General features: G+C 41.4%; 1 protein-coding gene across 1 annotated transcript in view; it reads left to right on the forward strand.

The window, feature by feature from the left end:
• Positions 1-24099, forward strand: part of LOC309491746 (leucine-rich repeat-containing protein 49-like) — a gene marked incomplete at its 5' end in the record, with an annotated part of 25374 nt that extends 1275 nt beyond the window's left edge. The window contains 11 exons of the mRNA XM_082190777.1: positions 3034-3177; positions 4072-4133; positions 6494-6644; positions 7646-7729; positions 9169-9404; positions 13133-13207; positions 15096-15324; positions 17621-17806; positions 17892-18001; positions 22151-22298; positions 23338-24099. Coding sequence (XP_082046903.1) covers positions 3034-3177; positions 4072-4133; positions 6494-6644; positions 7646-7729; positions 9169-9404; positions 13133-13207; positions 15096-15324; positions 17621-17806; positions 17892-18001; positions 22151-22298; positions 23338-23550 — 1638 coding nt within the window. The remainder of the gene's footprint in view (positions 1-3033; positions 3178-4071; positions 4134-6493; positions 6645-7645; positions 7730-9168; positions 9405-13132; positions 13208-15095; positions 15325-17620; positions 17807-17891; positions 18002-22150; positions 22299-23337) is intronic.
• Positions 24100-25399: the final 1300 nt, after the last annotated feature.

The following is a 25399-nucleotide window of genomic DNA, read 5'->3' on the forward strand; positions in this document are numbered from 1 at the left end:
GTACTCTACCTCTACTGTACACTACTGTACGCTGCCTATACTGTACGCTACTGTACTCCACTGTACTCTACTGTACTCTACCTCTACTGCACACTACTGTACTCTACCTCTACTGCACACTACTGTACTCTACCTCCACTGCACACTACTGTTCTCTACCTCTACGGTACACTACTGTACTCTGCCTATACTGTACACTACTGTACTCCACTGTACTCTACTGTACTCTACCTCTACTGTACACTGCTGTACTCTGCCTCTACTGTACTCTACTGTACTCTACCTCTACTGCACACTACTGTACTCTGCCTATACTGTACACTACTGTACTCCACTGTACTCTACCTCTACGGCACACTACTGTACTCTACCTCTACTGTGCTCTACTGTACTCTACCTCTACTGTACACTACCTCTACTGTACTCTACCTCTACCTCTACTGTACTCTACCTCTACTGTACACTACCTCTACTGTACACCACCTCTACTGTACACTACCTCTACTGTACACTACCTCTACTTACTCTACCTCTACTATACACCGCCTCTACTGTACTCTACCTCTACTGTACACTACCTCAACTGTACACTGCCTCTACTGTACTCTACCTCTACTGTACTCTACTGTACTCCATCTCCACTGTACACCACCTATACTGTACTCTACCTCTACTGTACTCTACCTCTACTGTACACTACTGTGCTCTACTTCTACGCTACCCCTACTGTACTCTACCTCTACTGTACTCTACTGTACTCTACCTCTACTGTACTCTACTGTACACTGCCTCTACTGTACTCTACCTCTACTGTACTCTACTGTACTCCATCTCCACTGTACACCACCTATACTGTACTCTACCTCTACTGTACTCTACTGTACTCTACCTCTACTGTACTCTACTGTACTCTACCTCTACTGTACTCTACTGTACTCTACCTCTACTGTACACTACTGTACTCTACTTCTACGCTACCCCTACTGTACTCTACCTCTACTGTACTCTACCTCTACTGTACACGCGTGAATCTGCATTTCCTTCAGCCTGAGGATTATTATTTCACTTTTAGTGTGAAAGGGTCTTTACATTTGCCCAAAAATAAAACTTTTTTTATTATATAAAAACAAGCTCAGCCCAGGTGTAAAAAAAATAACTAAGTAATGCAATTAGTTACTTTTAAAGGGAGTAACGCAATATTGTAATGCATTACTTTTCAAAGTAACGTTCCCCAACACTGGTCTTAAGGCATTATACTGTATATCCCATTAAATATGTCAAATCAACTATTTCCTACGATCACATTCCAGTCAGCATCTATTTCTGCATGTTGACATCAAAGCATCACACCTCATTAATAAACTGCAGTCCTGTACTCTATTCTTTCAGTTTCTGCTGATTTTAAACCTTGTCGTCGTTCTGTTTGCGCTGTGATAGTGGAGGCGGATGCTGATTGGTTGATTAGTGGTTTGATCATGCTGTGCATAAGTAGCTCCGCCCCCTCACTGCTGTGAGTAATACATCATGAGATCCAGGGGTTTAAGGTGGATCAGCATCAGTCTTTTAATTATTTCCTGCGTCAGTCTATTTTAATCTCGTTAAGTGCTAGTTTGGTTGTGTATGTTGAGCTGTTGGACATGTGGGATTCAGCACCTCGCTGCTTTTAAAGAGCAACCATTAATGGCTCAAAGTTTCTTTTTGAAACTATGTGTTTTATTTCACTGTAACCGTACAAACTCTGTCACTGGTTTCTTTGTGCTTTCGTTTACAGGCTCATGTCAGTCTGATGTTGATGCATCAAACACGCTCATGTAAAGTCTGATACTGATGAACCAGCGTAGATTAGAATGTACAGTCCACACTACAGGCTTAGTTACTGCTATCTAGTTAGTAAATAACTGTATTTAATTTGGTTTAATACAAACAGGTGAACTGATTAATGAATAACCATGGAAACTAATGATGGCGGGAAAATAAGGAAAAAGGAAACAGGATGTGAACTAAAAGTCCTTGAAAATGAAAACCAAACGCAATGAAAGTGACAATTATGTGGCGGAAAAAACAACAAATTGTAAAATCTAAAGGGAAACATCAAAATTGTGAGATAAAATGTTGCAACTACCTTTTATATTTTGGTATTCTGTAGCAGAAAAAATAAATAATAATAATTCAAAGGGGAAAAAATGCAGTCTCATATTCTGGCGTTTACATTCAACAAGCCTTTAAATTCATGAACACAAATTGTGTTGAACCTAACCGCTAGCTTAGCTTAGCACAATGAATGGAATCCTTTGTTGCCAGCTAGCATGTCCTGAGTAAAAGTGATTAAAAAAACAACAAAAAACCCACCTAATTACTTCTTGTGGCCTGCGTATTCACAACGAGTTGCACGCCAATATGTTGACGGAAGTTGTGGGATTTCATGTGTTGCGTGATATCTCTGCTCCCAAGTAGCAGTGCTTCGCCTGTGCTTCCCCCTAATATAGTCCCATGTCAATATCTGCCTAGGAAATCGCCTAGTGTTAATCTGCATCGCTATTTGTACTCGTTGGGAATACGCAGGCCACAAGAAGTAATTAAGTGTTTTTTTGTTTTTTTTGGATCACTTTTACTCAGGACATGCTAGCTGGCAGCAAAGGATTCCATTAATTGTGCTAAGCTAAGCTAGCGCTGACCCTGTCAAACTAAAACAATGCATGCACTGAGAAAAAAATGCATTTGCCCACCTATCTAACTGTAGGAAAGACGGTGAATAAGCCATATTTCAAAAAACGGTGGAGTGTTCCTTTAAAGAGTCAATAACAAGTCATTTATTAATATAATATTCTTTCTCTTAAATGGAAAGATCATTAATGTCTTAAGGATTGAAGTCTGTCCTGTAAAACATGGTCTAATTGATGTAATTCAGTCAATCTGTAGTTTAACTCCAGCTGTTGTTCCTGATCCTTCAACATTTAGTTTCATGAAAAGTTTAATGGTGCAACTCTCCAACATTGAGTCCTGCGTGACTTCAGTTCCTCTGTCTCTCCTCAGATCTCTCAGATTGAAAACGTGTCTGGTTTGTCAAAGCTTCGTGTGCTGAATCTGTCGGGGAACCGCATCGCTCGCGTGGAGAACCTGCAGGGCTTGAGGAGTCTGAGCGAGCTGAACCTGCGACACAACGCCATCGCACACGTGGTGAGTTAATCATACACGTTTAAAATAAATAAATAACATTTAAATACACTTACTGCACTTAAACAGAATGTGAATGTGAATGTGATGTTAAATGATTGAAATATTAAAACCTATCTCAGTATGACTTCAATAAAGTCATTTATGAAACTACACAAATAGCTGATGATCTCCAACAACTGTCCAACGGTGCTGCAACTATTCTCACTGTTTTTTGCACTTTGATATATGGTTGCTAGGTTATTGTTGGTGGTTGCTAGTGTGTCTGTGATTGATGATGATCTTCTGTCTGTGATTGGTGGAGTCGTGCATCAGCTGGAGAGCAAGACATGTTCACGGAGACAGTCAATGGAGATCCCCCCCCCCCCCCCCCAGTGGGCGTGGCTTTTAGATTATGACGCGTGTCGCTCTGTCTCTATGACATGTCGCTAAATAAATAAATAATTTGCTAAAAAAAAAAAATTCTGCTTTTACATTTTCATGGTTCAGTTTATTTCAGTACGGGTTTCATTTTAAAATAATTTATTTACATTTTTCATTGTTTGGACATAATTAATTATTAGCTTTTCAGCAACCCCTTAAAAACATCTTAGCAACCATTCTCCACACCCTAGCAACCACATATTGATTTAGTTTGAAAAGCCTTCAGCTGAAAACAATGACTGACTGTTTTTGCTGTCGATCACTTCCTGTGTGTGTGTGTGTGTGTGTGTGTGTGTGCTGAATTTGAGCATCTCTCTCTACACACACACACACTCCCCTCCCCCGCAGTCGTCCTGCTCTTCGACTGCCCCTCCTGTCAGTGTTCCGCCGCAGCGGTGTGTGTGTGTGTGTGTGTCGGTGACTGAGGGATGCTGCATCACTTCTCTCTCTCTCTCTCTCTCTGTTTGTCTGTAGACGGATGTGCAGCATCTTCCTCGTCTGCAGCGTCTGTTTCTCAGCGCTAACAGCATCAGCAGGTAAGATTAGCATTAGCGTGTCTAACCCCGTCCTGTCTGAGGATGTGTCGTGCCCTCGTCCTGCAGCACACACACACACACACACACACACACACACACACACACACACACACACACACACACACACACACACACGGGCGGAAGCATTTAGACTGTCATCCAGTGTGTCTGTAACCATGGGAACATGGTTCAGTAATTCGTTTTTTATGTGTTGTCATGGTGGGAGTTGTGCGGTTGCTAAGGGCGTGAGCGCATGTATGGCGTTGATGCAGTGTGACGGAACGAGCGTTACGGCGTGTTTTTCCTCATTACTGCTGTGTCATACCGCTGCATCCAGAGCCCTGTGCGTGTGTGTGTGTGTGTGTGTGTGAGGGTCTGTGGGCGGGGCTAACTGAAGGTCAGGGGTCACTCAATGTCTATATAAAATTGAGACAAATTTATTTATTCATTCAGCCATGAAATAAAAAAATATAAAAGCAATTCTGACTTTTTCTCGCAATTAATTTATATCTTGCAATTACGACTTTTTCTCGCAATTCTGAGTTTATCTCTCGCAATTCTGACTTTCTCGCAATTCTGAGTTTATCTCTCGCAATTCTGACTTTCTCGCAATTCTGAGTTTATAACTCGCAATTCTGAGTTTATCTCTCGCAATTCTGAATTTATCTCTCGCAATTCTGACTTTCTCACAATTCTGACTTTCTCGCAATTCTGAGTTTATATCACAATTCTGACTTTCTTGCAATTCTGAGTTTATGTCTCGGAATTCTGAGTTTATATCTCGCAATTCTGAGTTTATATCTCGCAATTCTGAGTTTATGTCTCGGAATTCTGAGTTTATATCTCGCAATTCTGAGTTTATATCTCGCAATTCTGACTTTCTCGCAATTCTGAGTTTATATCTCGCAATTCTGAGTTTATCTCTCGCAATTCTGAGTTTATCTCTCGCAATTCTGAGTTTATATCTCGCAAGTTTGAGTTTATATCTCGCAATTCTGACTTTCTCGCAATTCTGAGTTTATATCTCGCAATTCTGAGTTTATATCTCGCAATTCTGACTTTCTCGCAATTCTGATTTTATATCTCGCAATTCTGACTTTCTCGCAATTCTGAGTTTATCTCTCGCAATTCTGACTTTATATCTCGCAATTCTGACTTTATATCTCGCAATTCTGACTTTCTCGCAATTCTGAGTTTATATCTCGCAATTCTGATTTTCTCGCAGTTCTGACTTTATCGCAATTCTGAGTTTATCTCTCACAATTCTGAGTTTATCTCTCGCAATTCTGAGATTATCTCTCGCAATTCTGATTTTCTCGCAATTCTGACTTTCTCACAATTCTGACTTTCTCGCAATTCTGAGTTTATATCTCGCAATTCTGAGTTTATATCTCGCAATTCTGAGTTTATATCTCGCAATTCTGACTTTCTTGCAATTCTGAGTTTATCTCTCGCAATTCTGACTTTCTTGCAATTCTGAGTTTATCTCTCGCAATTCTGAGTTTATATCTCGCAATTCAGATTTTCTCGCAATTCTGACTTTCTTGCAATTCTGAGTTTATATCTCGCAATTCTGAGTTTATATCTCGCAATTCTGACTTTCTCGCAATTCTGAGTTTATCTCTCACAATTCTGAGTTTATCTCTCGCAATTCTGAGATTATCTCTCGCAATTCTGATTTTCTCGCAATTCTGACTTTCTCACAATTCTGACTTTCTCGCAATTCTGAGTTTCTATCTCGCAATTCTGAGTTTATATCTCGCAATTCTGAGTTTATATCTCGCAATTCTGAGTTTATATCTCGCAATTCTGACTTTCTTGCAATTCTGAGTTTATCTCTCGCAATTCTGACTTTCTTGCAATTCTGAGTTTATCTCTCGCAATTCTGAGTTTATATCTCGCAATTCAGATTTTCTCGCAATTCTGACTTTCTTGCAATTCTGAGTTTATATCTCGCAATTCTGAGTTTATATCTCGCAATTCTGACTTTCTCGCAATTCTGAGTTTATCTCTCGCAATTCTGACTTTATATCTCGCAATTCTGATTTTCTCACTATTCTGACTTTATCTCTCGCAATTCTTCCCTTTTTCCCTCCAATTTCTCAGTTTATATGTGTTTTAAGGGGCAGCTGTTTTATGGAGGAAAGGATCTGCCTGGGTCACGGAATGTTTTTGTGATTAAAAATTAGCGATGTTCTTGTTTAATTCCATGGTAAAAATGGGCTTCCACACGAAGGGAAGCAACACGACAGTTAACGATTCTCTCTTCCTGTTTGAAATCAGAACTATTGGAGAATGCTGTGTGATGTTGACGTTAGTGTCGTGTGTGTGTGTGTGTGTGTGTGTGTGTGTGTGTGTAGTTTGGATGCGCTGGCCTGTCTGTGGGACTGCCGCTCTCTGAGTGAGCTGAGCGTCGATGGGAATCCCGTGGCGCTGGAGTCATGCTACAGACACACACTCCTCCGCTGCTGCTCGCCACACCTTCAGCTGCTCGACATGAAGCGTGTCACGGTGAGTCTGGGCCAATCATGACCCGTTTAACCCTGTTCTGCCGATCACGACCCGTTTAACCCTGTTCTGATCAAGTGTGTCACAGATGTGATGCAAACTAAAGGCCTAAACTAATTAAAAGCAGGGACGAGCTGTTTGATGGGTTCTGCTTCAATGAGAAATACATCAACAATTAATTCCATGGGTTCTGACGATGAGTGTAATGGAGAATGTTTCTGTTGTGATGCCGTTTCATTTTTTATATTTAAAATAACATGATGTTATGATAGTGGGGGCTTACGTTTCGATATTTTCTATGATTTGTGATTATGATTAGTTTGAGTTGTTGTGGAGTTACTAATAGAGCTGTATAATTTCTATAATTAATTTATTTTATGTAAAAGAGAATAAACTAGATAAGTTAATAATAAATGGGATTAAAATAAAAATTAGGTAGTTGTTCATATATAGATTACACCAAATTAAAATAAATAAGCTTGTCAATTAATATAAATAAATAAAAATTATATTTAAATTAAATTAAAAAAATAACTAAATCATATATTTAACGTTACATTCCTATAGTGAGTAGATATAACTTATAATTATGTAAGTTAATAGATTTATAATATACATTTTTCAGTGTATTAATTGTGTGTAAGATGCCTTTGAAGTGTTTGATGTGTAGATCATGTTTGAAACCCCTGATCTCCATCTCTCTCCAAACGCTACGGTACCAGCCTCCAAAACTGCAGCAATGCATGCTGGGAAGAAAACAGCTGGGCCGGCACATCATCTGAAAATAATCCTCTGTGATCCACACACACACACACACACACACACACACACACACACACACACACGTGTGTGTGTGTGTGTGTGTGTGTGTGTGTGTGTGTGTGGATCACAGAGAATTATCATTGCTACAGTTTTGGAGGTGTGTGTGTGTGTGTGTGTGTGTGTGTGTGTGTGTGTGTGTGTGTGTGTTAATTGCGTCCTGACGGTTTGCTGGTGTTCTGCAGGAGGAGGAGAGACGCTCGGCGAGTGTTTCGGCACGAAAGGAGGATGAGAAGAAGAAAGAGAGTCACAAACTGGCTGCGCACAAGGTACAAACACACACTTCAGCCCGACACACACACAACAAACTACTGAATTCAGAGGGAAAACAAACTTCCTGACCCCGACGACAGACACTGGTTCTTGTTTTAACCACAAACTCACTTAATTTCTCAGAAAACGAGATAATTTTGCTTCTGTGTCTTGATTTAAGAATGTTTAGATATTTGGAAAACGAGAGAAACACTGAGTGAGAGAATCACTTTTGCAGTGTGTTTTCTTCCTGTACACACACTCTCTCTCTCAGAGGTCGCTCACACAGAGTCACACATGGAGTTTGTTCTGACACACAGTGATCACATGCTTCTGGATGACAGCGATTCTCAGCATCTGTGACACACATTCAGTCCCAGGGTTCAATCTTTGATCTGTAGGAGCAGCTGGAGGTCAAGCAACATAAAACCTTTTCTCCAGAATGTTACTGATCTCAGTCTCACAAGGCCGTAATTATGAATATATAACAGTTCAGAGACACTCAAGATGAATGATTCTCATCAGATCTGTTCTCTAATGTCAGTTAATGATCACGACAATGCAGGTCAACAAATAGAATATTTAAAATTATTTATTTATTTTAATTACATTTTAGTAAGTGTTTAATTTGGATTGTTTTATTTTTATTAAAAATCTTTTATATTAATTTGACATTTTTATTATATTATTATTTATGATTTAATTAGTGTTTTATTTTGACTTGAATCTTTTAAATAGTTTGATTACATTTTATAATTTAATTCATTGTAGTAAGTGTAAAGTAATTTTTAGATTTTAATTATATTATTTATATTTTTAATTTAGTCATTATTTATTTAAAATTTTCCTTTTTTAATGTTTTACTTACATTTATTCACTCTACATTTACATTTTTATTATTTCATTTTAGTTAGTATACATGATCTTTTTTAGAATCTTAATTTTTCTTAATTTTTAGATTCTTAATTTTCTTAATTTTTCTTATATTTTTTATTAATTAATTATTTTAATTTCACCTTTTTATTTATTTATATAATAAAATTGTTTTTTAATTTTGAGTAATTTATCATTTTTATTATGCATTTAAAGTTATTAATTATTTATTTTAATTTGTCCTTTTTTAATAATTATACATTTTTACAATTTATTATACATTTTAAAATGTATGTTTATATTTTTAATGTTAAGAGGTCAAATTTATTTTTTTATTTTTTTTTAGATTGTAAATGTCTTTAATTTTCTATTTTTTATAGCAAGTAGATCTGACTCCATAAAAGTGAATCTCAGCAAAACTGACCACTGACATTATTTGGTCCATTAAGACCCTGAATTCTCATTTACTGTAATGCATATGAGAAAATAATGACATTGAAACTGTACAAGTATTGGTCATAGAACCGCAGCTGTAGTTTCACACAGGAACCATTGAAGGATCTAATGGTTTCTTTGGTCCCAGGAAAGGCGTCGACTGGCGATCCAGAATGCAGCGCATGAGTGGGAGGGGCTTAAAGCGCATCAGTGGGAGGGGCTTAAACAGAACGAGTCTCAGCAGTGGGAGGGGCTTAAAGCCTCGAGCCTCGAGATTCCTGCGCAGAACGGCTCAAAGGAAGACGTCAGTCCAGACAATAGCCCCGCCCACAGCCCTGCGCAGACTAATGGGAACGCTCAGGAGACCTCGCCGGATGAGCCCAGGTGTCTGTGTGTGTGAGTGCGTGTGTCTGAGTCAGTGTCGGAGTCAGTGTCTCTGAGTCTCTGAGTCTCTGAGTCTCTGAGTGTCCCAGTCTCTGAGTGTCCCAGTCTCTGAGTGTCCCAGTCTCTGAGTGTCCCAGTCTCTGAGTCTCTGAGTGTCTGAGTCTCTGAGTGTCTGAGTCTCTGAGTCTCTGAGTGTCTGAGTGTCTGAGTCTCTGAGTGTCTGAGTGTCTGAGTGTCTGAGTCTCTGAGTCTCTGAGTGTCTGAGTGTCTGAGTCTCTGAGTCTCTGAGTGTCTGAGTCTCTGAGTGTCTGAGTCTCTGAGTGTCTGAGTCTCTGAGTGTCTGAGTCTCTGAGTGTCTGAGTCTCTGAGTCTCTGAGTCTCTGAGTCTCTGAGTGTCTGAGTCTCTGAGTGTCTGAGTCTCTGAGTGTCGTAGTGTCTGAGTGCGTGTGTCTGAGTCAGTTTCTCTGAGTCTCTGAGTGTCGTGGTGTCTGAGTCTGAGTCTCTGAGTGTCTGAGTGCGTGTCTGAGTCAGTGTCTCTGAGTGTCTGAGTCTCTGAGTCTCTGAGTCTGAGTGTCTGAGTCTCTGAGTGTTTGAGTGAGTCTCTGAGTGTTTGAGTGAGTCTCTGAGCGTCTGAGTCTCTGAGCGTCTGAGTCTCTGAGCGTCTGAGTCTCTGAACGTCTGAGTCTCTGAGCGTCTGAGTCTCTGAGCGTCTGAGTCTCTGAGCGTCTGAGTCTCTGAGCGTCTGAGTCTCTGAGCGTCTGAGTCTCTGAGCGTCTGAGTCTGAGCCTCTGAGTCTGAGCGTCTGAGTCTCTGAGCGTCTGAGTCTGAGCCTCTGAGTGTGAGTCTCTGAGTGTGAGTCTCTGAGTGTCTGAGTGAGTGAGTGTCTGAGTGAGTGAGTGTCTGAGTGAGTGAGTGTCTGAGTGAGTGAGTGTCTGAGTGAGTGAGTGAGTGAGTGAGTGTCTGAGTGAGTGAGTGTCTGAGTGAGTGAGTGAGTGTCTGAGTGAGTGAGTGAGTGAGTGAGTGTCTGAGTGAGTGAGTGTCTGAGTGAGTGAGTGTCTGAGTGAGTGAGTGAGTGTCTGAGTGAGTGAGTGAGTGTCTGAGTGAGTGAGTGTCTGAGTGAGTGAGTGTCTGAGTGAGTGTCTGAGTCTCTGAGCGTCTGAGTCTCTGAGTGTCTGAGTGAGTGAGTGTCTGAGTGAGTGAGTGTCTGAGTGAGTGAGTGTCTGAGTGAGTGAGTGAGTGAGTGTCTGAGTGAGTGAGTGAGTGTCTGAGTGAGTGAGTGTCTGAGTGAGTGAGTGAGTGTCTTGAGTGAGTGTCTGAGTGATTGAGTGTCTGAGTCTCTGAGCGTCTGAGTCTCTGAGCGTCTGAGTCTCTGAGTCTGAGTCTCTGAGTGTCTGAGTGTCTGAGTGAGTGAGTGTCTTGAGTGAGTGAGTGTCTGAGTGAGTGAGTGTCTTGAGTGAGTGAGTGTCTGAGTGAGTGAGTGTCTTGAGTGAGTGTCTGAGTGAGTGTCTGAGGGAGTGTCTGAGGGAGTGAGTGTCTGAGTGAGTGAGTGTCTGAGTGAGTGAGTGTCTGAGTGAGTGAGTGAGTGAGTGAGTGTTTTGAGTGAGTGTCTGAGTGAGTGAGTGAGTGTCTGAGTGAGTGAGTGTCTGAGTGAGTGTCTGAGTGAGTGAGTGTCTGAGTGAGTGAGTGAGTGTCTGAGTGAGTGAGTGTCTGAGTGAGTGTCTGAGTGTCTGAGTGAGTGTCTGAGTGAGTGAGTGAGTGAGTGTCTGAGTGTCTGAGTGAGTGTCTGAGTGAGTGAGTGTCTGAGTGAGTGAGTGTCTGAGTGAGTGTCTGAGTGAGTGTCTGAGTGAGTGTCTGAGTGAGCGTCTGAGTGAGCGTCTGAGTGAGCGTCTGAGTGAGCGTCTGAGTGAGCGTCTGAGTGAGCGTCTGAGTGAGCGAGCGTCTGAGTGAGCGAGCGTCTGAGTGAGCGAGCGTCTGAGTGAGTGAGCGTCTGAGTGAGCGAGCGTCTGAGTGAGCGAGCGTCTGAGTGAGCGAGCGTCTGAGTGAGTGAGCGTCTGAGTGAGTGTCTGAGTGAGTGTCTGAGTTGAGTGTCTGAGTGAGTGAGTGTCTGAGTCTCTGAGTCTCTGAGTTTCTGAGTCTCTGAGCATCTGAGTCTCTGAGCGTCTGAGTCTTTGAGCGTCTGAGTCTTTGAGCGTCTGAGTCTTTGAGCGTCTGAGTCTCTGAGCGTCTGAGTCTCTGAGCGTCTGAGTGAGTGTCTGAGTGAGTGAGTGAGTGAGTGAGTGTCTGAGTGAGTGAGTGTCTGAGTGAGTGAGTGTCTGAGTGAGTGAGTGTCTGAGTGAGTGTCTGAGTGAGTGTCTGAGTGAGTGTCTGAGTGAGTGTCTGAGTGAGTGTCTGAGTGACTGTCTGAGTGAGTCTCTGAGTGTGTGAGTCTCTGAGTCTCTGAGCGTCTGAGTCTAAGTGTCTGAGTCTCTGAGTGCCTGAGTCTCTGAGTGTCTGAGTCTGAGTGTCTGAGTGAGTGTCTGAGTCTCTTAGTCTCTAAGTGTCTGAGTCTGAGTCTCTGAGCGTCTGAGTCTAAGTGTCTGAGTCTCTGAGTGTCTGAGTTAGTCTCTGAGTGTCTGAGTCTGAGTGAGTGTCTGAGTGAGTGTCTGAGTGAGTGTCTGAGTCTGAGTGTCTGAGTGTCTGAGTGTCTTATGGCGCTTTTCCATTACCAGTACCAGCTCAACTCGACTCGCCTCGCCTCGGCTCGCTTTTCACTCTGTTTTCCATTGCAGATAGTACCTCCACAATAGTACCTGGTCGTCATAGCGACACCGCAGGAAACTGCCGTGACTTAATCTTCCATGCGACACACACCCGCTACCCACACACACAGGAGAATGGAGGAAATCGAGTGTATGCTGTTTTTGGATGTTTTTGTTTTTGTTGTTTTTTATTCAGGATACTGATACACGTCTGGCGCGTGCAATTATGACGCAGTGAATAGTGACGATTCTCTCTGACCAATCAGCAGTCTGCCGTGTTTTCTCGTCACATTTTAGTATCGCCTGAAAAAAAGTACCTGGAAGCAGGTACAGGTACAACTTTTACACAGTGGAAAACCAAACAAAGGCGAGTCGAGCCGAGCCGAGGCGAGCTGGTACTGTGTAGTGGAAAAGCGCCATTAGTCTGAGCGTCTGAGTGTCTTAGTCTCTGAGTCTCTGAGTGTCTGATTCTCTTAGCGTCTGAGTCTCTGAGTGTCTGAGTCTCTGAGTGTCTGAGTCTCTGAGTGTCTGATTCTCTTAGCGTCTGAGTCTCTGAGTGTCTGATTCTCTTAGCGTCTGAGTCTCTGAGTGTCTGAGTGTCTGAGTCTCTGAGTGTCTGAGTGTCTTAGTCTCTGAGTGTCTGAGTCTCTTAGCGTCTGAGTGTCTTAGTCTCTGAGTGTCTTAGTCTCTGAGTGTCTGAGTCTCTGAGCGTCTGAGTCTAAGTGTCTGTGTCTGAGTGTCTGAGTCTCTGAGTGTCTGAGTCTAAGTGTCTGAGTCTGAGTCTCTGAGCATCTGAGTCTAAGTGTCTGAGTGTCTTGAGTGTCTTGAGTCTCTGAGTCTCTGAGTCTCTTAGTCTCTGAGTGTCTGAGTCTCTGAGCATCTGTGTCTGAGTCTCTGAGTGTCTGAGTCTCTTAGTGTCTGAGTCTGAGTGTGTGTGTGACGTGTCTGAGTGTGTGTGACCTGTCTGACTGCTGTGATTCTCTGTCTCAGGCGCTTGAGTCCCCTCACACTCTCAGCTGGAGGGTTACGACCTGCCAGTCGCCCAAACAGCCCCAGAGACTCCAGGTACATCCTCACACACACACACACACACATCACAGTGTCAGAACATCACAAACACGTGTTTAATGCAGTGACATGCGTCACACTGTCAGAACTGACATTTCACCTCCATTTTTGTCCTTTTGTCCTTTTCTTTTAAAAATATTTATTTTAATTTGACAAATGTATGATTGAATGAATTATTAGTAAGTGTTTTATTTACTTTTTTTTTTATATTTACTTTTTTTTTGTTTTTTTTTGCTGCAGTGCCTCCCTCAGTGATGACTCACTCACACACACACACACACACACACACGCTCACTCACGCACTCACACACACACACACAAAGTCACTCACTCACTCACTCTAATATTAATATTATGCTAATATTCTCTCAGTGATGCAGTGATTCTCTGATTCTTGCCGGCTCAGTTCAATCCATCACATGAACAGTGTGTGTTGAGGAATAGAGCGAGTGAGGGATGAGCAGGAGAGCAGATCTATCAGCGTCTGATGTCTGAGTGTTTTCAGGCTGGATGTGGGCAGAGAATTAAAGCGTGAATCACATCAAGAGCTGCTAGTTAAAAACTCATTATTTCCCTCTGAATTAACCTCTCAAAATTAAATCTCTCAACCAAATCGCTCTAATTATGATTAACTAAACTGGGCTTCAGTACAGCGTTAATGTTTTTGGTTACACTTTATTTTAAGGTGTCGTTTTTACAGTGTAATTATACATTTAAGTACTGAGGAATGTTAAGCAACTACATGTACTTACTATAGGGTTAATGTAGGATTAGGGTTTGGTTGAGGGTTAGTTGCATGTAATTATGCATAATTTACTGTTATTATTATGGTTTGATCTGTGTTTCGAGAGGTTCAGTTGATCAGGTCTGGAGCACAGACAGTCGCTGCTGTCGATCTCTTCATGCCAAGTGTGAACACAGTCCAAATATTCCTCTGAGAAGAGACTCTGTCCTAACATGTTTGCCAGGAGCATTTAAATCATTCGCACAGTCCTGTGTTACAGGAGCCGGAGACTCAGGGAGATGAAATGGGACGAAACACTCTTGCATGATGATTTTCTGTGTGTGTCTCGAGGTCTGACAGGATCATTTTATTTAGCATAATATCTCATCATTCATGTCGCACTCACTCACCATTATATGTTTGGTCTAAAACTCTAAAACGCTCTCATGTTTTACCACAGAACAGCAAATACGAGTACATTTTCTGTCATATTTGCAGGATTGTGATATTAAGAGTGTGCAAAGTAACATATTTTAGGAACAGTGTGAAAGTGAATCGCACATATAAGGCACAATACTGATATAAACATGAATATCTATTGGTAAAACATGCGTCACATGACTAAACTTTAGACTAATGACTGTTTATCCACTTTGGAGAGCGATTTCAAAAAGCTTTATTTTCATTAATAAATGTTTACACGACACCGTTTTCAACTAAAAACGTAAAAACTTTTATGTGTTTTGGCCGTTTGTTTACACGAAAACTGCGTTTTGGGCCTGAAAACGCAAAGTTTTGAAAGCGGGTTTCAAAGTGCACGTTTTTCAAAGCATTCTCCGTGTAAACAACGGAAAAACGTGAATCTCTGAAGACGATGACGTCATGCACATACGTATTACGTGTTCAGTCTATAGTGTTTCATCGCCATCTACTGGCCTGGCAGCAGAATACAACGGTTTTAGTCGTGTTCGCGGATCCGTGTGAATGGGGATGGTTTTGACAATGGTGTCGTCTGTACGTGGAAAACTCAAAGGAAAAACTTCTCTGTTTTAACCGTATTGTTGTCGTGTAAACGTACACTAAGTGTGGACAAGGCCGGAGACTCTCGGTCATCACAGGCACCGAAACTCTTGCATGATGATGTTCTGTGTGTGTCTCCAGGTTTCAGGACGGTCCCGGCGTTCAGAGCCTGTCGATGTCTGAGCGTCACCTGGCGGAGCTGGAGGGCGAGACACTGCGCTTGTTCGGCCCCGGGGCCCTGGAGACGCTGGACCGATGCTGGGGGATCCAGACGGCCTCGAGCGTCACCACCGTCTCCTTCAGATACATACACTTCGACTCCATCATCCCCACATTCCTGCGCATCCGCCTCAAGTTCCCAAACCTCACGGTGAGGATCAGACTCTTATAGATACAGTCAAAGCTAAAATTATTCAGACACGGATATTTTTTCCACTAGTGTGATCAGGACACTATAGTTCATTTATGTAAGTGAGGAGAGCAGAATAAAGTAAACTGTGACATATTACACCCAGAAACTCTTCATAAAGCGACTACCAGTGACATTTGGGACCAGAAATGATTGGGACACTTTGAGCTGATCATGTTTTGCTGAAGTGTGTTGTCTTTAATTGCTAATGCTCTTTTTACACACAGACAGAACAAAATGAAGTATTGCTTGGTGATTGGTTGAGCTAAACTGGTATTATCTAATTGTGTAGTTAAATTTAACAGCTGACAGATATTCAACATAATTCATGTGTGAGACAGTCTAACAGAAGGACGGACAAAACCAGTCAAATATCAACTGAGTTCTGCTCATATTTTAGTACCATTTTCTAAAATATAGCAAATAAACTGTGATAATGTGAGAAATGTTGAAGGTGTCTGAATAAATTTTGGTTTGACTGTATATTTCAAACGGGTCATGAAATGCAGCATGTTGAGAATCATTAAAGGGATAGTTCACCCAAATATGTTTATTAATCGTTCCAAACCTGTAAGACATTCTTTCATCTTCAGAACACAAACTCATATCTCTTTGATGAAATCTGAGACATTTCTGTCCTTCCGTTGACAGCTACTCAACTACCACTTCTTTGACGCTTCAAAAAGTTCATAAAGAGATCGTAGAAATAATCCCTATGAATTGAGCGGTTTAATCAAAATTTTCTGGGAATGCAAAATCATTGAAATATCATTTCATTTAAACTTTTGCATTTCCCCGAGAAACTTTGCATTCGCTCGCACAATGTGATGGAAATAACATGATGTGGGAGCAAAAACTATATTTCAGTGCTTTTGTAAACGAGCACAAAGTTTCTTGGGGAAACGCAAAATTGCATTGAAATATAAATTTTCTTCCCATCTCATTTCATTCAAACTTTTTTGCTTTTCCCCAAGAAACTTTGCACTCTCTCGCAAAACGTTTGTGTTCAGTCATGCATTTGTAAATTTTTGTTCTTTAGATAGATATGCACAGTTTTTGGAGGTGTAGATTTACATATGCATGTTATGGGGTGTGTACAGGACAATTACCACGTCACAAATTAGCTGAAATCCTGGCGTTTCAGAAGGGTGGGAAACAAAAACTCGTATTTTAAAGAGGAACTTTAATGCTTTTTTTATCCTCCATCTTCATCTCTTCAGTGTGTAATGTTGCAGTTTGAGCATGAAAAAGCTCCAGTTCTTCTCTATATCAGTGTCAGTGTTTCTGAACTCTGAACGGTGGAATAAAGGGGCGGGCCAATTTGAGTTAGTTAGTAGTGTGTTGAAACTGGTGGTTATGGTAAGGGGTGGGACATTTCACAAACGCGCTCGACCAATCACAACACACTGCTCCAGCGGACCAATCAGAGCACAGTGTGCTTTTCAGAAGGAGGGGCTTCATAGAGACAGGAAGTAAAAAGAGCGTTACTGACAGACTGGGAAGAGAGGAGCCGCAACAATGGAGAATATGAGGAAAATAATCAACATTCAAGCAGGAAAACCTGTTCTAGTAGAGCCTGAAAACTACATCAAGACTTAAAGCATAATATGGCTTCTTTAAACTGAAACTTTGAGGTGTGAAACTTCCAGTATGATTTTATAGTAGAGAAACCTCTTAAAGGTGCATTGTGTAATATTTAGGAGGATCTGCTGACAGAAATGCAATATCATAAACATAACTATGTTTTCAGTGTTGTATAAAGACCTTCCATAATGAACCGTTATGTGTTTATTAGCTTAGAATGAGGCATTTCTCTCTACACACACCGTGGGTCCGCTTACATCCACATGTTTCTACAGTGGCCCTGAGCGGACAAATGCGTTTCGTCACTATGTTGTTCCTCATGATAAGAAGCTTCAGCTAAAGTCAGTGAATAAAACACTGACACAATGATGAACAAGTAACAATAATATTCGCAATAACATCTTTTTGCTGAATAATTAAGTAAATCTAATTTCTTCATTTATCTTTGTAAAGAAACCTCATTGTTTAACTGGCTACTCTCTGCTGTCTCAGACGATGACATCACTTCCTGTCGGCCACCGTAACTTCTGTTGGTTGCAGTTCACAACCTCACCACTAGATGCCGCTACAAATCACACCTTGCACCTTTAAATGTCTAAATATCAAGGATATTTTGGTTTTGCTGTCTTGACCTCTTTAACATGCACCTGTAATGATGGTGTTTCCGCCACAGCACCTGATGTTCATGGAGACAAGCATCACACATCTTCCTCAGCTGTCGGCTCTGGCTCAGATCCGGCGTCTCGATCAGATCACCGTCCATCCGGAGGGCAATCCTGTGGTGCGACTGACGCTCTGGAGATCTTTCCTCATCTACAGACTTCAGCATCTCAACCTGCAGAGGATCAACGGCACGGAGGTCCGAGCAACTCCGCCAGCGTCACTCACTGCTGTGTATGATGAGTGTGTGTGTGTGTTTGTGTGATGATATATCTGTGTTTCAGGTGACTATGAATGACATCACGGCCTCCGAGTTGATGTTTGGGGCTCTTGGTCACGTCGCTGCGACTGAAACGCCACGCTGTCGCTTGCTTCTGCTGCTGGAGGAGTCCAGGTGTGTGACAGCTTTATTTCTAGAGAGCTTTATACGTGAAAGTGATTCTGTGTCTCTTTGGGATGATGCAACACAAGAAGCCGTTCACCTGCAGAACACATAGAGCTTCTGGAGACACATAAAGTCAAACCAAAAATTACCATTTTCTAAATGATAGCGAATAAACTGTGATAATGTGAGAAATGTTGAAGGTGTCTGAATGCATTTTGGTTTGTCTGTAGATCTGAAGTAGTGAGTTTAGGTATAAGGGAGCAGAGCCAGTGTTTGATCTGTAGGAGAACATCAGTGCCTTGAATCTGATTGGCAGCCAGTGCAGGTTTATGAGGAGACTGACGTGTGTCTCTTCTGCTCGATAAACACACTCTTGCTGCAGCATCTGGTTCAGTTGCAGAGGTTTGACAGTAATGCTGGAAGGAGAGAGCATTACAATAGTCCCGTCTGGATAGAACAAGAGCTTGGACTAGGAGTTGTGTAGCTCCGATAGGATGGGCCTTATCCTCCTAATGTTGTGTAAGGCAAATCTGCAGGAACGAGCAGTTCTAGGAATGTGGTCTGTGAAATTCAACTGATCATCAATCACATCTCCAAGGTTCCTGGCTGTCCTGGATGGAGTTATGGCTGACAAACCTAGCTGAAAAGTTGTGATGAAATTTTGGGTTGTCCGAGAACACGAGCAGTTCTGTCTTCACAAGGTTGAGTTGAGATGGTCCTTCATCCAGCAAGAAATGTCAGTCAGGCTGGAATGAGAGGTAGAGTTGTGTGTTGTCAGTGTAACAGTGATGGGATAAACCATATTTCTGAATGACAGATCCCAGTGATGACATGTAGATGTAGAAGAGAAGCGGTCCCAGCACTGAGCCTTGAGGCACTCCAGTAGCTAGATGATAACAGTGATGGGAAAAACCATATTTCTGAATGTCAGATCCTAGTGATGGCATGTAGATGGAGAAGAGAAGCGGTCCCAGCACTGAGCCTTGAGGCACTTCAGTAGCTAGATGATAACAGTGATGGGAAAAAACATATTTCTGAATGACAGACACTAGTGATGACATGTAGATGGAGAAGAGAAGCGGTCCCAGCACTGAGCCCTGAGGCACTTCAGTAGCTAGATGATAACAGTGATGGGAAAAAACATTTTTCTGAATGACAGACACTAGTGATGACATGTAGATGGAGAAGAGAAGCGGTCCCAGCACTGAGCCCTGAGGCACTCCAGTAGCTAGATGATAACAATGATGGGGAAAAAAAATATTTCTGAATGACAGACACTAGTGATGACATGTAGATGGAGAAGAGAAGCGGTCCCAGCACTGAGCTCTGAGGCACTCCAGTAGCTAGATGATAACAGTGATGGGGAAAAAACATATTTCTGAATGACAGACACTAGTGATGACATGTAGATGGAGAAGAGAAGCGGTCCCAGCACTGAGCCCTGAGGCACTCCAGTAGCTAGATGATAACAATGATGGGGAAAAAACATATTTCTGAATGACAGACACTAGTGATGACATGTAGATGGAGAAGAGAAGCAGTCCCAGCACTGAGCCCTGAGGCACTCCAGTAGCTAGGTGATAACAGTGATGGGGGAAAAACATATTTCTGAATGACAGACACTAGTGATGACATGTAGATGGAGAAGAGAAGCGGTCCCAGCACTGAGCCCTGAGGCACTCCAGTAGCTAGATGATAACAGTGATGGGGAAAAAACATATTTCTGAATGACAGACACTAGTGATGACATGTAGATGGAGAAGAGAAGCGGTCCCAGCACTGAGCCCTGAGGCACTCCAGTAGCTAGATGATAACAATGATGGGGAAAAAACATATTTCTGAATGACAGACACTAGTGATGACATGTAGATGGAGAAGAGAAGCGGTCCCAGCACTGAGCCCTGAGGCACTCCAGTAGCTAGATGATAACAGTGATGGGGAAAAAACATATTTCTGAACGACAGACACTAGTGATGACATGTAGATGGAGAAGAGAAGCGGTCCCAGCACTGAGCCCTGAGGCACTCCAGTAGCTAGATGATAACAGTGATGGGGAAAAAACATATTTCTGAATGACAGACACTAGTGATGACATGTAGATGGAGAAGAGAAGCGGTCCCAGCACTGAGCCCTGAGGCACTTCAGTAGCTAGATGATAACAATGATGGGGAAAAAACATATTTCTGAATGACAGACACTAGTGATGACATGTAGATGGAGAAGAGAAGCGGTCCCAGCACTGAGCCCTGAGGCACTCCAGTAGCTAGATGATAACAGTGATGGGGAAAAAACATATTTCTGAATGACAGACACTAGTGATGACATGTAGATGGAGAAGAGAAGCGGTCCCAGCACTGAGCCCTGAGGCACTCCAGTAGCTAGATGATAACAATGATGGGGAAAAAACATATTTCTGATTGACAGACACTAGTGATGACATGTAGATGGAGAAGAGAAGCGGTCCCAGCACTGAGCCCTGAGGCACTCCAGTAGCTAGATGATAACAGTGATGGGGAAAAAACATATTTCTGAATGACAGACACTAGTGATGACATGTAGATGGAGAAGAGAAGCGGTCTCAGCACTGAGCCTTGAGGCACTCCAGTAGCTAGATGTTGGGTCTTAGACACCTCACCCCTCCACGACACCCTGAAGGACCTGCTGAGAGGGAAGACCTGAACCACTGGAGTGTTGTTCCTGAGATGCCCTTCATCATGAGGGCAGGAGGATCTGGTGGTGAACTGTGTCAAACGCAGGAGATCCCGCAGGATAAGAACTGAGGATTTGGAAGCTGCTCTTGAGTCTTCAATAACCGAGAGCAGGGCCGTCTCAGTGTATTTACGCTTCTGAAACCAAACTGGTTGTTGTGTGTAAGAAATGTAAAGACTTTATTTTGAAGGGTGAACTGCTTGTGAAAAACCTGTGTGTGTGTGGCAGGCCAGTGCATGTACAAGGCAGCTGCCATCCTTCAAGTGCTGTGTGAGTGTGTGTACCTGTCCAGGATTATTTGAGCACTCCAGGACTTACAGTATTCAACAGCTTCTTCTTGTGCTGTTCAGCAAATTCTTTTCAGCCGTCTGCTGCTCCCTTGAGCACCTGAGACACGCCAGCACTGCAGAACCAGTCCAGTCCAGACTCAGAAGGTCCTAGATCAGATAACCTCTTAAAGTGATTTTTTTCACTTTCACTTTCAATTTTTTTTTTCTTATTTTAATTCACCACCTCAACAACTGTTGTTGTTTTTGAAGAACCAGGATTCTCACAGTTATGGTAAACCGGAATATATATGGAGGCCTCATTTTAAATTTTAAACTTATGCGAATGCATTCATCTCTGCTGCTTCGTTTACAAATTTGCGGGAACCAATCACAAACTGGCTTATCCACTTGGCGCACTATTGGCGGGATTAATCCAATCCAATTCCAGAGCCATTACAGCTCTGTACAATTCCTTTTAACCTCTCGACGATGCTCAGTGTTTTCTTTTTAGCAAACAAATCGCTCAAGTGGGTGTAAATACCACTAACTTTCATGTGTTTTTTTGCACAACCTGCAAAAATCGCTCGATTCCATTGCCAGTTTTCGCATTGCTCTGCAAAGTACGTCACCCGGATCATTGGTTTGATTGGTTGAAGGACTATCCAATTACATACAGAGTCATTTGAACTATGCCCATTGATCACGCCTCATGTGCAGTATAAAATACAGAGCACTCCCCAGACTAATGTTCAATCTTAAAAGATTGAGCTTGGTCTGGTGATAGCCAGAATAACTGGCCCCTGGAAAAGTCATGGAAATTGAATGAATTTGAATTGAATGAAATTGAATGAATAATGACGTTTTAAAATTTATTTATTTTTATTTTAGTGTATATATATATATATATATATATATATATATATATATATATAATTATTTGTATTTTTTTAATATATAATTTTTTTTTTTTTTTCAGCATGCACTTATTGTATTTAACTAATTGTATTTTTTTATTTTATATATATATTTTAGATTTTATATATATTTTATTTATTTATTTATATTTATTTTATTTCAGCATGGACTTCCTAAGTAAAACTATACTCCTACTGATCATTCAAAACACGTATTGTTCCCGCCACTCGTGTGTGTGTGTGTGTGTGTGTGTGTGTGTGTGTAGGAAGCGTCAGCTGCAGTTCCTGCTGGACGGTCGCGGTCGGAGAATCGGTCAGAGTCCAGAGGAACTGAAGGACAACGGCAAACATGCGGGAGACGGTCTGAGCCGAGCGCTCTTCAACTACCCCAGCCGAGTGTCCGATGGCCCTGAGGTGAGACCAACAGTGAAAAAAAAAAATATATATATATATATATATATATATATATAAATAATAACAATATATATATAATTTTTTTTTAATTATATATATTTTTTAATTTAAATATCCGACGGCCCTGAGGTGAGGCCAACATTGTAAAACATTGTAAAATCTATGCTGAAAGAAAAATATGATACGAACATTACACAAAATACTTGGGAAAAAAATATTTCATTTGGTTTTGATAGTAAAGATTGTAATGTGATTTTTTTTTCAATTTATTGATAACAATTGATAAGGAAAATACGAAGAAAGGAGAGCTGATGTATGGAGCTTGTTTAAAAGCAAAATGGAAACAACAGTCAAGTTATTATGTGAATATTTTTTAATGAGTGACAAAGAAGACGACTTTATTGAAATATTTGTAGAAGGAAACATTATGATGAAATTAACTGTGTTATGGGAGAAATATGAGTGAATTAATGTGTATTAAATTGTGTATTTCTTAAAGGTGCATTGTGTAATATTTAGGAGGATCTGCTGACAGAAATGCAATATCATATACATAACTATGTTTTCAGTGGTGTATAAAGACCTTCCATAATGAACCGCTATGTGTTTATTAGCTTAGAATGAGTCATTTCTCTCTACACACACCGCGGGTCCGCTTACATCAACATGTTTCTACAGTGGCCCTGAGCGGACAAACGCGTTTCGTCACTGTGTCATTCTTCATGATAAGAAGCTTCAGCTAAAGTCAGCGAATAAAACACTGACACTATGATGAACAAGTTACAATAACGTCGTTTTACTGAATAATTAAGTAAACCTAATTTCTTAATTTATCTTTGTAAAGAAACCTCATTGTTTAACTGGCGACTCTCTGCTGTCTCAGACGACGACATCACTTCCTGTCGGCCACCGTAACTTCTGTTGGCTGTAATTCACAACCTCACCACTAGATGTGCTAAAACTTACACCCTGCACCTTTAAAGGGAAATAACTTTTGTAATGCAAAAGTGTTTTTAATGACGTGTTCTCTGCGTTTCAGGAGGAGGGCGATGTCTCTCGGCGCTCCGCGATGGTTCATCAGTATCTGCGAGGTCTGATCCACCGGGCCTCGAGTCACAGTGTGAAGGGAGAAACCCTACAGAAGATCTGGCCTTCGCTGTTCGCCGAGCTCGTGAGAGACTGTGTGCTGGAGATGAGAGACACACAGGCGTTCAGACAGACGTGCCTCCAGCGGATCACACACAGCAAATGACAGGCGTAGAGGTGTTTTAACTCGGCATCTGTCACCCCCCCTTTTTGAGCGTAGACATGAAAATGCACTATCATTTAAAGGAGTAGTTCACATCAGAATTAAAATTTCCTGACAATTTACATTCCAAAATCCTGGAATGTTTTCCTTAAAAACCTTGATTTCTTTTCAGCTGAAGAAAGAAAGACATGGACATCTTGGATGACGTGGGGGGGAGAGTAAATTGTCAGGAAATTTTTATTCTTAAGTGAACAAATCCTTTAAAAAACTTAAAATAAGGTTGGTCTCTTTTTAAAAGAAGACACTCAGATTACAGAAGTGAAAAAGGTTTAAGTTTACAGTAAAGCAAATGTACTGTAGTATTTATAAAAACATTATATTGTAAAATTAGTTTAAAATCAAAGCCATATGTCTAGCCAAGTTGTGTTCCGAATTTGCAAAGTTAATATCAATTTTTTTAAGTTTTTTTTTATGCGTTCTCCTGTCATAAATTGATATCAATTCTATTACAAACAGATGCCAAATACAGAACATGGAGTCTTTCTAACAATGTGTTTTTGTCAAGTTTGATTATAAAATAGTGCAAACATGACTCCGCCTACTAGGGGGAGTGGTAAAACATGACTCCACACATTAGGGGAGTGGTAAACCGGTCAAACATGACTCCGCCCACTAGGGGACTGGTAAACCGGTAAAACATGACTAGGGGGAGTGGTAAAACATGACTCCACCCACTATGGGGAGTGGTAAAACATGACTCCACCCACTAGGAGGAGTGGTGAAACATGACTCCACCCACTAGGGGGAGTGGTAAACCGGTAAAACATGACTAGGGGGAGTGGTAAAACATGACTCCACCCACTAGGGGAGTGGTAAAACATGACTCCGCCCACTAGGGGAGTGGTAAACCGGTCAAACATGACTCCGCCCACTAGGGGACTGGTAAACCGGTAAAACATGACTAGGGGGAGTGGTAAAACATGACTCCACCCACTAGGGGAGTGCTAAAACACGACTCCGCCCACTAGGGGGAGGAGCCAGCCGGAAGGTTTTAAAGTAGTATCGCAATTTCAAAGTGTTTTGAGCGTTTAATCTTTCGAGTGATAGTTTAGGGTGATTACTAAAACACGTGATGGGGAGAAAAGCTGAAGACTGAAGGGTCTCGGGTTGTACCTGAATGTACGTCACATGATCTCCTCTCCTGTGGGCCAGTAACGTCTCGTAATGGTGCTCCTGATTAACACACACTCTACACAGGTACATTCCAGGTGTGTTACGAACAACCCTCAGTTGAGTTTCCTTCAGTTCACTGAACAACTATAAACATGTCAAGATTCTCTTCAAACCTGCGCGCAGAAACTCATCATCATCATCATCATCATCAGTCGAGTCTTCGCTGAATGGAAGTGTTCAGGTGTGTTGCTGATCTGTCTCTCTAATGCCTGTCGCTTCTCCATAATGAATGTCCTCCACAAGCACTGATTTATGTTTTGTACTTTACTGGTTATTAAAAAGAGAAAATGTGAAAACATTTTGATTGACCTGAAACTGATCTTGTTGTTCGCCTTTATTTTGAGCAGACAAAGAACACATTGTATGTGCAAAGACATCCTGATAATGATCTGCCAATTAACTATTATTATTATTATTATTTAACAAATATCAGAAAAAATATTGTTTTCCATTGAAATTAAGATTTTTCTGACCCCAGTGGAAATATTTGTTCTTGTTTTAAGCACAAACTCACTTCATTTTGAGCAATTTTATCAGTAAACAAAACTTAATATTTCGCTTCTCCAGTAAATGTGTCTTGATTTAAGAATGTTTAGATATTAGTGCTGGAAAGCGAGGA

Source organism: Leuciscus leuciscus (assembly GCF_965113295.1).
Source record: "Leuciscus leuciscus genome assembly, contig: HAP1_SCAFFOLD_515, whole genome shotgun sequence".
NCBI classification, from domain to species: domain Eukaryota; kingdom Metazoa; phylum Chordata; class Actinopteri; order Cypriniformes; family Leuciscidae; genus Leuciscus; species Leuciscus leuciscus.